At 40.6% G+C, this 13,744-nt stretch overlaps 1 protein-coding gene across 1 annotated transcript; it reads right to left on the minus strand.

Annotated features, from left to right (window-relative positions):
- Nucleotides 1–202: 202 nt before the first annotated feature.
- On the minus strand, nt 203–10,497 carry lgi3 (leucine-rich repeat LGI family, member 3). Its single transcript, XM_005926975.3, has 9 exons — nt 9,736–10,497; nt 8,889–8,960; nt 8,206–8,277; nt 4,551–4,622; nt 4,338–4,409; nt 3,872–4,041; nt 3,598–3,762; nt 3,412–3,502; nt 203–2,278 (listed from the first exon to the last, which is right to left on the minus strand). The coding sequence occupies exons 1-9, from the start codon at nt 9,936–9,938 to the stop codon at nt 1,549–1,551; spliced, it is 1,647 nt and encodes a 548-aa protein (XP_005927037.1). The 5' UTR covers nt 9,939–10,497; the 3' UTR covers nt 203–1,548.
- Nucleotides 10,498–13,744: the final 3,247 nt, after the last annotated feature.

Raw genomic sequence — 13,744 nt, forward strand, 5'->3', positions numbered from 1 at the left:
GACCCACAGGGACACCCCGAACAACAAAGCAAGCGCCCCTTCAACTTGCTCATGAATGCTACGGTTGCGCCGCTTATGAGCATACGAGAGGTACGCAACGTCTCTTAATGGAGTCTATGGACATTACCCATCATGGACCAGATTTCACAGTGTAAATGAAGGTGTGTCCCAACGCATAACCACATAAAATACAAGACACAAGACTATTTGGAGCCCATATTTAATTAATTATAGGATTTAATTATACAGCCATCCCAGTCATGTGCAGATGTACACAGCAAGAATTAATACAGTTTGTGACTGTTCAAAGCATAGACTGCGACAGGATCTTGACCTTGTCTTATAATTCAGTGATTTTGTTATAGTTCCATAGAGAGTGTCGGATAGTTGGGAAACGTGAAAGGAGTTTAAATACCTGGGATCTACCATCCAAAGCAACAGACAATGCACAAGAGAGGTAAAGAAGAGAGTGAAGGCAGGGTGGAGCGGGTGGAGGTGTGAGAGGCAGTTAGTTTGGAGACAAGAAATGACAGAAAGACAGGAGGGCAAGCTGTCAGAATTAGAAATGAATACGTGGAGACAGAGTTAGAAAGGCGACGCTGGTTGGGACATGTGTAGAGTAGAGATAGTGGGTATACTGGACAAAGATGTTGAAGATGGAGCTGCCGGCCAGAAGGAAAGGTTCAGACTGCAGAGAAGATTCACAGAGGTAGTGAAAGAGGAAAAAAACAGAGGGTTGGTGTGACAGAGGGGTATCCTAGGGATGGGATGAAATGGAGGCAGATGAGCTGCTTTTGTGACGGGAGCAGCCAAAAGAAGAAGAAAGAAAGACGGTATGGTATTGCTCCCACAAATCCCAAAGTTTTGTACATGACCTCCAAGTCAGCCATGAAAAGCAGGGAAATCTGCAGCATAACAAAATCAGTGAATGTCTGTGTAAACTCATCTTATAAACAACATAAGAAAACCGAACTGCCCAATGCTCAAGTAGGTCTACGTAGTTTCTGTGTTTAGTTTGTTTCTCATGCGTCCTCAGATCTGCTCTGACACTTTGTTAGAAATGCAGATCCAAAACAGATCCATGAATATCTCATTTGTAAAGATAAAGATAGTCAAGGATTTATGTTATTGCATTGTTTTATAGAGATATACAATGTCATGCAAGTAGCTACTCAGATCAGCTAGCCAAGATGTTGGAAGTTAGAAAACTGATGAAGATTTACTGTCAATTGTACAATTACCAGTGAATGATCCAGTAGATGCACATGCATCTCATTGTCACATTAGTATGATATACAACGTAATCCAAAAACAACATTACCTGGAGCAGTGATGCAGCAATGACATGACACTTGTGTTATTAAGTCAAAGAACATGTTATTCTTTCAGATATCAAGGGATAGTGCATAAAAATAGTTTAAATACTCTTTTAATTAATTGCCTCGCTTAAAACATCAGAGGAAACAGCAGACTTTTATTTCCATGGCAAAAACAGTCTTTTACTCGTTTGGCACATATCCAGGAACACCTCTTGTTGCTCGAAGGTGTCTACTTGGCACTGAGATCCACCACCAGGTGCTGGTAGGCTAGGGTGTTGCCTTTGAAGCTGGCGGCAAGCAGGATATCCTTGTTGTCCACGGACACCAAATTGAACCCCCTTGGGGCTCTCATGTTGAGCTCTTGGAAGGGCTGAAAGCGCTGAGTGAGGTCATCCCACAGGTATACCCTGGAGAAGGAGAAATCGCTTCCAAGAATGAGGTACTGGCGAAGGCCCACGATGAAAGGATACACTGCCATTGAGCCCCTGGAGGGGAGAGTCTGGATTTCCACAAAACGCTGCCCTTCCCAGCGGAGGATCTTGGAGTCACCGATGAAGCGTGTTAGACAGAGGTAAAGAACTTTCCTCACCCAGAAGTGCTTAACCATCTGTACATCGGCCAGCTCTGTGATCTGCGAGTGGAAAGCAAACTGTTTTTGGCTTCGGTTCCACTGGTAAACCACCGGTGGTTGAGAGGCGCTGGAGAGGATGAGATGAGGCTTTCCCCCAACGTCAAGGAACTCGACGTGGGTGTCTCGATGCCAGGGATGGAGGGACTGGTGGGAGTAGAAACCGTTGCTGTACCATCGATAAATGCTAGTGGAGCCCGCCTTGGAGCTGTCTGCTACCACAAAGTACCATTCGCCGTCCAGCTGGAAGGTCTCCACAAAGTTGGGCTTCCTTACTCGACTGGTGTCAATGTCTTGGATCTTTACAAAGCGCTGCGGGTCCTCTTCCCACCTGTGTTAGCAGAAATGCTGTCAGTGCATTCCCAAAACTTTAAACAATTAGCTCAAAAAGTTAGATGAGTGGTTCACTGACTCTTTTATCACATCTTTGATAAAGGTAAGAGCAGCAGGTCAGCTTAGCCTTGCAGAAAAGCTGCAAAGCATCAGTAATTTTAGGCTATGAGGTGAAAATATTTTGATAAAACCTTGTGTGACTGGTTGCTTCATCTGGCAGCAGATCACAGATCTGACGAGTCTGTTTTACATTATAAAGGTAAAAATACACCTGCCAAGCAGTATTTATTTTTCAAACAAACTGCAGCTTGTACTGCTGAACGCTCACTGTAACTGACAGCTTACTGCTAACACGACTGCTTCTTGCCACAAGCCACTAACCGCAGCCTTAGCTAGGGTGCAGTGTGGCTATTGAGAGGTGAGAACAATCAGCTGTTTGCTCCTCTTGGCAAGTGTTGCGGACTGCAGAGTCTAATGAATGGAGCCTGAGCTACTCCATTTGCACTCTGAACTTGGTCAAGCTTCATCCTTGTACCTACCTCTCAGAAATCTTTTTCACTTGTGTGAAGGCTTTCTGCCAGAAAGGCTTTGCAAAGACAGGAGAGGTAGTGCATAAAGAGACAAACGTGCCCACATTAGAATGACATAATAGTGGATAAATGGCAAATGCGGGTTTGAATTCCACAGTAAACCTAAATTTAGTGTTGATTTTTTTTTCCAAAAGATCTGTGTTTCAGTTTTCAGACACAGTTTAAGAACCAAAAGTACTTGGATAAGTTTAGGCAACAAAACTATTGGTTAGGGTTAAGAAAGAATCATTGTTTGGGCTAAAACAGACCCCATTCACACTCTTATCCAAGTGTCAGAAAAACCTGGCATAAAGTTCTAAAGACAATATTGACCTGTGTGTGTGGATCTGTGGCGTTCCTGCACTATTTAAAACTCCACTGATTCTCTCTGTTTCCCTGTATTTACTCAAGCTTCAAATTTACCCAGCAGATATTAGAGTGGAGTTACTCTCTCAAAAATAAAGGGAAATAAAGGACTATGTACTTAGCTGCTCATATTTAATATACTGGAGACATTTTACAGGTCACCAGTGGTATGTGAGAAATAACTAACAAATCTTACTTGTATATGTGAGATCCACCGAAAAGTTGAGCCACGACCATGTAAAGTGTGTTGTTAATCACCACGGGTTTGCAGTACACGGCGGAACGAGCTTCAAGAGAGACACACGGAAGTCAAAAAACATCAGGACCCGTTCCTTAACACAGCGCTGTACACACTCATATGCCTTCATCCTCAGCAACTTACAGGTAATGTTGTGAAACCTCCTGAAAACCATTTCCACGTGATCCCATATATACAGGGTGCAGAACCCCGAATCAGGCTGAGCAAAGGCCACAAACTGATCTCCATTGAACTCATAGGACTCAACTGACACAGAGTGGAAAGGGAAGGTTTCGTACACTGCAAAATCTGTAGGAGGAGAAACCAGAGGCAGCGTCATGGCCAGAGACATAAGAGAAGTCTAAGTACTCAGTCAGGAGTTCAGTCTTAGTAGTCTAATAAAAGATTAAGGTTAAACCTGCACTGATGCAGTTGAAGTCTCGTGGTGTAAGGTCGCGGATTCTGCGTCCTTGGAATTCAAAGGGGCTGGCGCAGTAGATGGCGGGAACAGAAGTGTTGGTCTTCTCCATCCAGTCTACAAGCCACTTGATTTTACAGTCACAGCGGAAAGAGTTCCCACGCAGGTCTCTAAGTAGCAGGTGGGGATCAGGGAAAATATGTGAAGTTCAGTCTTGAAAGCTCAAACTTAAATCTTTCAGCAAAGAGTGCAAATCAAACAGTTCATTTTTTAAAAACACGTGTGTGTTTCAAACAAGAACCGAAATAGAAACAAAGCTCATGCTCCAGTCAGACAGCTCTGTGGACCATTTGTGGCGCTCCACTGAGGCCTCGGGGGAATCTGAGCAAACCACTGTTCATAGTGACAGACTGTAGGGTCAAAGCACTCGAGATGTTGAGGCGGATTTCAGTGTGGGCGCACTTACAGATCTGTGAGGATGTCTAGATGTTTGAAGAGATCTCTGGGCAGCTGCTGCAGGTTGTTGTTTGAGAGAGAGCTGAAAAAACAGTTGTCATCGTGTCGTGATTTGTAGTAAGCAGTTGGCTGCGTTAGTTGCATAAATGCATAGATTATTAGCTCGGTCGTGTTGCTAAGTAACAGGTTCTTTATTGGAAAGCGTTACCAGAAAAGTACTCACAGATGAGTCAGAGATTTGAGTCCTCTGAAGGTATGCTTCGAGAGAGCCTGGATGTCGTTGTTCTCAATGAACCTGAGGAAGGAACAAATTATTCATATGTCACACAGTGATGTTAAACTCTGAAATTCAGCCATTCGTCATTGGATGGAGGCTGTAGCAGCAGCAGGGTTTTCAGGGATTAGTCAATTTTTTTCAAGGGCTGACTTTTTCTTTTGTGTTGTATTTTTTGTATTGGATGTATTCTTATTGAATGGTCCTTGTATTAACTGCAAGGAATTGAAACACTAAATGTTAAAAAATATATTTCCGTCTTAGCTTTATCTGATTAAAATCCACAGTCTTACAGAGAGCTCTGTGTTCTGTCTTTGTCTATTGATATCCGAGGACATGCTGTACATCATATGCAGACTCTCTGGCTGGATATGATATTATTACTTTATTAGAATTCACAGCGGGTAGCGATGGTACTGGCACTGATGCAGGCCAGCAGCCTGAGGCATAGCCATCATGGAAAGCTGCACACCCCAGAGCATCGGCTAACGACTCTCTAAAGCTCATCAATTCACAGATGGCATATTCAGCTTGATCACACTGCAGAAGCAAAACACTTGCTGTCGCGGGCAAATTTATTTTCTGGTTTACTTTTGGCATTCTTTGCCATACTGCAGAATTCTGTGCAGATTACTGTTATGCACTTCACTGAGAAATAAGATGCCCTCTATGGAGGACCGTTACTGACTAAATGAATATGTTTGTGATTGAATTAGTTAATTATTGTATAACATTGAAACTGCTTCTGTATTTATTTAGCTATATATTTTTTTCCATTGACTTTTATCCATCAAATTATTATCTAAAAGTAATTTGTTTACGTAGCTACTTATGTACTATTTTCACATTGCCTTTTTATTTCCCCAAAACTGTTAATAAAACGTATTTCTGTGTTTTATTTTTACACTTTTGCTTTGCTATCTAAAGAGAAAAATGAATTCTTTAATCAAAGTGTGAAAATAAATATGGAAATGAATACAAATATAAAGAAATATAGACAGAAACTGAAACAAACCTGCTAATGTCTCCTACATTTTATGTTGGGTTTTTAAAATTATTTATTTATTTGTTAGTTTTGCCGTTGTGGTCCTCCATATAAAAGACTTACTTTATAGACATAGTTTAATGAATCCCTGACAGCTCCAATGAAATAATTATTTTTAAATATAATGTAACAGTAGCACAGTAAGATTCAGTTTATTAGTTTGGAAAATATGTTATTTCTATTTAAAAAATACAGCGCTGTGCAAAACTCCTCATTTCTTTATGTTTTACCAAGAAATGGGAGGGGCAGCGATTTATTGAAATGGGCAAACATAAAAGAAATATGGAAATGGAGTATATAAGGAAAACACAATATATATTTATACAATGAAAAATCAATATTTGGTATGATAATAGTTCTCCAGGCTTCTTGAAAGACATTCAAAGTTCTTCTTTGGATGTTTGCTGCCTTTTGTTCTGATCTCTGTCACCATGATCCCATGCTGATTCAATAAGGTTGAGGTTCAGTGGAGGCCAATCCATGACCGATACTGTTGCAGTATCTTTTACCTGTCCAGGTATGTTTTCACTGCATTGGAAGTGTCATATTTTGAAATTAATTCTTTTCTGAACTGTCTGCTATGATGACTGGAAACACACAGTGTTATGACTGACACAGGGACCAGTCAGGAAAGTAGAATATAGAAAGGTTTGTGAGAAAAAGGAGGTCTGAGAGATTTTGGGATACCAACTGACTTTGAGCTTTGAAAGTAATGAGCAAAATATTTTTTTTCGCTTAGTTCAATGGCAATCCATTAAATTTAGACTTAGTGATGATCTGTTCTGCAGAGTTGTGTACCATTTGGAGCTGATGAATGAGTTTTTTAAGTAGACCGACGAGAATGGCATTAAAAATAATCCAAAGAAAAAGGCGTAGTCTGGAAATGTTACACAGGTGGAAGAAGGCTGACAGTAAATAATCACTGAGGTGGGCAGCAAACGAGAGAGTATTGTCCAAGATGAATCCAAGACTTTTGACACTTGTACAATTGTGGACCCAACAACTATCTATAGAGACAACAAAAGGGTAGATTTTTGAAAGAGATAACTTTGAGCCAATAAGGATAACTTCACTTTTATTGCCATTTAGTTTGACCTGATTGATTGCCATCCAAGTGGTGATGGCTTATAGGCAGGTGGTGAGGATAAAAGGGTGAACATAGGTGTTGGGTTTTTGGAAACATAAAGTTGTGTTTCATCAGCATAGAAATAAAACTGTATTCCAAAATTATAAATAATAAATTATAAATAAATTATGAATAAATTATGAAAGTATTACAAATTATGAGTCCCAGCATCTCTGAGGGACACCATGTGTGAATGAGGCTGATAGAGAGCCTTGAACAAACTGTTTCCTGTTAGAAAAGTAGGATGTAGTCCTGTGTCCTGGATTCCAATGCTGGCAGTCATTCTAACAGAGGATGGAGAATTATATCAAAATTGGGACTGAATGTCAAGGAGGATGAGGATGATGAGAAGCATGGGATCTAATCCAAAAAGGAGGTCACCAGTGATTTTAACAAGAGCTGTTTGAGGTTATTGAATATAAGGTTATTCCATTTGTCTCATCCAAGCTGAGTAATTTGTTGATTAGGCAGTATCTGTAAGTATTGAGCCAATCTACATGCACAGGCAATTCAATTTTCTTAGACAGCCTTTTGAGTCATCCCACAGGTTTAGGCTGGCAGAGCTCAGAGGTTTATCATGAAGAAGACTCTGACAGTGCGGGTTTTAAATAGATCCAGCGAGTTGAATGCACAGGTTAAACTGTAATCATAGTCATTTACCAAAGCAGCAGCAGAAATAAAGGGTGAGGAAATAATTAAACTGGTGAGTGTGGTGAGATTAATGCTTTTGAGGGGGAAGTATCATGTTTCTGTTGAGATTTTTTAGAGGCAAAATATTGTCACAGAGGGTAAGCTTTGATCTGAGATGGGAAACTCCACAGCATTAAAATGAAAAGGTGTGACCCCAGAACGGCAGACTAAATCGAGCGTATAGCCCTTAATGTGGGCAGGAAGATGAACACATTTTCAAACAGATCTAACAAAGATTGAAGCTATCCAGGGTGAAAATAAAATCTTGTCCAGAAGCATCAATAGCTTTATTAAGATTAATATTAAAATTATATTTGTGAGTAACTACATAAAGGTCAGCAAAATTGTTTAGTGAGTTTGGTAATAAAACACTAAACAAAGAAAACAAAATATTTCAGGTACAAGGACTGAACTGAAAATGAGAGAAAAAGCAGCCAATGTCCAAAAAAACAAAGAAACTTTCAAAAGACTTTCAGAAAGCCTGGAGAACTATTGATCAAGACCACTTTGGGAAATCACAAGAAAATCTGGAAGCAAAATATACAGAAATGAGGGGTGACTGGAGATTTTTGCTCTGTACTATACAAACTCTTGTTTTAAAACAAAAACCAAAGATACTATTTTTGTTATCAGTGCGTATAAGACAGTAAACTGAAATATGATACTACAATGAATTTTATTGCCTTAAAGACTAAATTAATAAAATAAAAGTAATTTGCAAATGAGGAAAGTGAGACACTCACAGGTACTGCAGGTGAGCCAGACCAGCAAAAGCATCATCAGCTATAGTAGTGAAGGTGTTGGAATTCAAGAGTCTGCGCAAAGAAGGAAAAGTTAAATCACCTTACTGTTAGAGTTCTACATGTCCAACAACAGAAGACACAAAGCAGCTGGTTGCCATTTAAAGTGTTAAAAAAAACAACCAAAAAAAGCCAATGTCCTGCTATCCTAAAACGATTTGTCACAATTTCAGTGTGTAAATCTCAATGCAAGGCAAATGTTTTGAACAATAACACATTAGGACTATAAGGAGACGCACAAATGCAGATGTGCACACGAGCGCCTTACTTATGATTGCATCTGAGGACATAAAGGCCCTTTTGTTTAGAAGAGCACAAGTGAAGGGAGTCAGTCATTGGCAATGACACTGATACAGAGCCACTTAACCCTTATTACTTGCGCTGTCACCACTGTTTTCAATAACCATTCATTTCTAGTACAGTGGCTCAAGTCCTTTCATTGTCCCTGCTAAACAAAAGATGCCCGCGTGCTGTATGAAAGCGTACCTGTGTGACAAAGCGCCGTGACAGCGTGTGTGCGTTTTATAAAGGGGGTAATAGCTGTACACTGGTTGCTTGAGAGCTTGTGAGTCAAAAGTTTGCAATGTTGTGCAGTTTTAAGGGTGTAGCGTGGTCAGGCAACTCACAGGAACTGCAGCAAGTGAAGGTGTGAGAAGGCTCCCTCAGGGATCGTAGTGAAGGCTGCGTTCACCATTGTCCTGTGTAGACAAACAACAGCAGATGTGTCACACGCCATGCTTGTGTCTAAGGGTTGAAAACACCATATTCTTAATATTTCTTTGTCATTTTATAAGCCTGTCATCTTTGCCTGTCATGTGCTTGCAGCTTGAATTGCAGTCGTGGCTGCATCATTCGATAGGCCAACAGAACTTTACTTTTTTCTCTTACTAAATGAGGGCACCACCACCAGCCCGTGCTCTTCAATTCCCTTGACCCAACAGTCAAACACCAGTGATGGGGGTTAACATCATCAGCGCCTTGTAACCTTTTCGGTGAAACATAACCTTGCCCCAGTCAAGCTTTCACTCCTCATTATTTGTGCTCCATTTACCGAGCAGCTCTCTGTGCCCTCTTCAAGATTAAATCTCTCAGAGGAGAAGCAGGTCTCCTGCAGTGAGAGAGGGGAGCTATTGTTAGTATTCCTCCCTGGAGCTTGATAGGATTTTTACTGCCATGCTCCCTCAACTAAGTTTACCATGCCTTCGCCGTAAAGGGACATTATTGTCACTGTTACATAATACTGCCAATGCAGAGGCGTGCTGCATTGTGAAAACATCAGCAGGAGACGCACCTTTGTTCACTTTAAAGTAACTAAAAGGCAAGCGAGGGGTTTTTCATGCATCCTTACATAACGCAGGGTGACATCAGTGATGTAGCCGTCGGTGCCAGCCTGCAGACTGCCGAGATTTCACACAGGTTAAGATAAAGATGCTTCTGCTGAGCGAGAGGGAAACATATAAACAGAGAACTCACAGAGAGATGATTCCAGGGGGGAAACTCTTGGGGATAGCCTTGGTATCCACACAGAAGGCACTGTCTTTGGTGCAGGAACAGGTTGCAGGGCAGCGGGGTATCTTTGGGGCTCTCCTGCTGTCTGACTGCCCCGGCAGGCAGAGAAACAGACACAGAACCGACAAGCAGGCTAGCCTCACCCATCTTGGTCCGATTTCCAGCATCGTTGGTCGGGAGGAAAGGGGAGCTGTCTGAGTGAGCTTCTTCTTAAAGTTTTAGATCAGTAGCAAGTGGCGTGTTTGAGAGGCGGTGGTCAGCCTGCCTACAACACAAGCGCACAAAAGACAGAGAAAGAGAGAGAGAGAGATAAGATGGGATGTGGGTGAGAGAGGAAAGGAAGGTAGAAAGGAGGGCGAATAAGGGTAAGCCTGTGTATCCTCGGTGGGCGTGGGTGCTCTGCAGCCTCCCTGGATCTGTGCAGTCTTTTTCTGTGTCCCTGTCAGGAGCTGCTGCCAGGATGCACACTGCAGGAATGATGAGCGAGGCTGCTTTCTCTCCACCAGGACCTGTTTGCAGTGCCGCTGACAGTGAATTATTTACTATTACGCATGCAGAAAACCTCTAAAACAGCGGCAGCAGCAGGGAGAGACGGGATAAAGATGAGAGGGTCTTGTAGAAGACGTCTCATCAGGTGCAGAATCCTGTCAAGCTTCTGCAGTCAGGAGAGCAGACAAGGAGGCATCAAAGACACAGGCAATATGTGCGTGCATGACTTCATGTGTCAGTGGTTGTATGTGTGGGAGGGTGTTTTTATTCTGTCTGCTTCTAAACAGCAGCCAGTGCTGAGATTTCTCTTATTTTGAAGGTATTAAAATAAACATGACTCAAAAAGAAGGAAGAAAAAAGTGAGAAGGAGAATATGAATGCTACCCAATATACAGAAGTGTATTATTATGTTATGAAATAATCTGAAATGAGTTTCTCAATCTCGGCAGTCAAATGTGTAAGTAAACAGGAAAAAGTGTAATCAGTAACAACAATGGCTGAAAAACAAACCCTTGTTTTTTGTGTGTTATTGCTACAGATTGTTTATATGGTGATACACGTTGCTTTAATATATTCAAATACATAATGCAGGTAATGGGGATCAGAATAAACAAATGTGCAATTACAAATATAAGAAAAATGTACTATTTATTTGTGTTGACACAACTAAAACCACTGTCTACACAGCAATTACCCTAAAAGTAAGTTCCATCACCTATTTTTTTAGGTGAGCTTTAGATGTTCAAAAAAGCGTTTTCAATTAAATAATAAATTGAAATCTTGATTGCTTAAATGTTGTAAAACACATGCTGCTAAATGCAATAAAATGCACAATGGGAGCTATAAGAGTCTCTCTTTGTGCCTTTCTACAAAAACAAATATTTTTTTCTCTAGAATATTTTCATTTTGTTTATCAAAAGAAGTAGCAACAGGATTATGAAGATAATCATCTAATATCTGATAAACATCAAATTGCCAGCGTGAATTAGACCCTGTCAAACTCAGTACTGCCTCCAGACACTAGGTGGTGCTGTTGTCAATAAAATGTACAGCATGTTTAGGGCTGTCAGCTGCACTGTGGCCAAGTAGCTGGTGGCAGGGGCTGCAACCTCAGTGCCAGGCATTACCAGCTTTCCTGCACAACGACTCTGTTGTCACAAGTGCAGAGACCCTGCGACGTGCTGTCTGTCCAGGTCTCAGCGCATTGTTCCCAACCCAGACGCACAGCATGTGGTTTTAATCATCTGATTCAAAGCAGCAGCTCTTTGTACTTTTTTTAAGTAGAGGGTAACTCTTAACAGACACATGTAACCAAAAGTGTGATTTTGCTTTTGTTTTTTCAGTCCCATATTCTCTTCTGATTTACTGTATGAAACACAATCAAACCCATTACTTGATGTCCAAAAGCAGAAAATACCAAAAAATGTCTGAATGGGGCATATATTTGTTTTGCCTTGGGACAGTCTGATTCATATCTATGAGCAGCTTCTAAAGAGTGTAGTGTTTTTGAAAAGAAATCTTCAAACTCGTGAAGCTGCAGCAACAGCTTTCGAGAAGCAGTTACAAAGTTGGGTGGTGTCTCTTTTGTGCCTCATCCAGTTTAGGAATGCCATTTCCTGTACAGTAGCTATTTTTATTGTTTATTTTCTTTTGTACTCCATGTGGCGTGTTTGCACTTGTCTCATTTTTTTTGTGCTAACTGTATTTGTAGATTTATGCAAGTTATGCCAAGTCAGGAGCAGTTAAGTCCTTGCAGAGCTCCACCCAATCCGAAACCTCCGGTGGGAACCAGCATAATTGCATGGCATAAAGAAGGGAGCATGAAACAGCAGCTGGAAACCCTAACATTGCCCATGCGGAGGAATCTGAAATGCCGCTGAGCTTAATCCACAAAATTCTCCCCATACAAGTGTACTTAGTAAATCATAGGTCTCGGTTTTAAATACTGTTTTGGAAAAATGTGCTGTGTGAATTCAGTCGATCATGACATCAGAGCATGCATGATTTCAGTGTCTTAAACAATGAACCCTTAAAAAATTTAACACTGAATTGCTTTGTTTGCCAAGACATAGATGAGAAGTCTTCCAGTCAGCTTTAGTCATGATGTGAGTGTACCCACAGCAGGCTTTTAGTTTGGCTTAGAACAAAGTATCACTCAGTTTTAGAAGTGCATCAAAGTGGCACCGAGCTTACAATCTACAGTACTGTGCAAAAAAAAAAAGTCACCCCTCATTTCTTTTGCTTTGAGAAGTGATGTTGAGCAATAGTTCTCCAGGTGTACTGCAAAGTTGATCTTTGGATATTGGCTGCTTTTTCACTCATCGTCAGTCCGGTCCTTGTATCTGACCCTTTCTCAAAGGAATCTTTTTTGTTTGTCAAGCCACTTAACACTGACCTGTGGATCAATCAAGCATTTAAAAAAGGCACCTAAATCAAGGGATTGGCAAAGAAGCTAATTTAAATTGTATCTTTGTTGTTAGCAGACTAAATTATTTATTCCAAATTCTTTAGTTTAATCCATGAAAAAAATGCCAAAGATAACACAGTCTGACAGCTTTAAAATATTATTTTCTTATCAACAAGATTACTCACGAGGACATATTAGCCAGAAACGTGGCTCGGGATTTTAGGGTGGAGTGCAGTGTGTTTTTAAAACATTCAAATTGTCAGCAGTATTTACAGAGGAGGTCAGGGGAGAGGTACAGCAGTGTCTACAGCCATATGTAAAACACAGTGGAGGCTCTGTCATAGTTTGTGCAGTCAGATTTTGATTAACCATGTAGTACCAATAAGTGTCAGATTGGCAGTGGTTTCATCCTTCAGCATGCTAATCATCCCAACATACTGCTAATGCAGGAAAAGCATACCTATAGAAAAATACACACACGTATTATTGAAGCAGTGTGGCTGTGTTGAAGAATAACCGTGGTCATACCTAATATTGACTTTCAAGCTTATTAGAACTTTGCAAACTCTGTTTTTTCACATATATACTGTATACATACATGGAAATCCGTGTATGTTTGCATGTTTCAGTAAACTGCCGCACCTACTTCCTATTTCCCTAGCAAAATATAAAGAAACGAGGGGTGGGTCAAGAGTGTTACACAGCACTGTGAATCTCAACAAGAAGCAAATAATACTACAGCTTTTGTGTGTGTGTCATCATTTGTTTAATATCGCATCTCTACCCATTTTTAGCCCTCCTTTTGGTCTCTGCCTATTCCAGAGGAATATATCCCTGTCTGCTTGTTTCTGGCTGCGATTAAAGCAGTTCAAATGAAGCTGTGCATAACATTTGTGGCCTATATAGCAAACACTGAGCAAAAACTGTCTATAAAACACTATTAAACAGAAAAAAGTTGCACACTGTCGCATCATTTTCACTTTTAATTCTTCATAGTTTTGTTTCAATTAGTTAGTTATAGCCAGCAGAAATAAATAATTTGATATTTTTTTCTCATAAGACGAGTAGAACATGAAT

This window comes from Haplochromis burtoni, unplaced genomic scaffold, assembly GCF_018398535.1.
Source record: "Haplochromis burtoni strain Fernald_Lab_line unplaced genomic scaffold, NCSU_Asbu1 Contig_95, whole genome shotgun sequence".
Classification (NCBI taxonomy): domain Eukaryota; kingdom Metazoa; phylum Chordata; class Actinopteri; order Cichliformes; family Cichlidae; genus Haplochromis; species Haplochromis burtoni.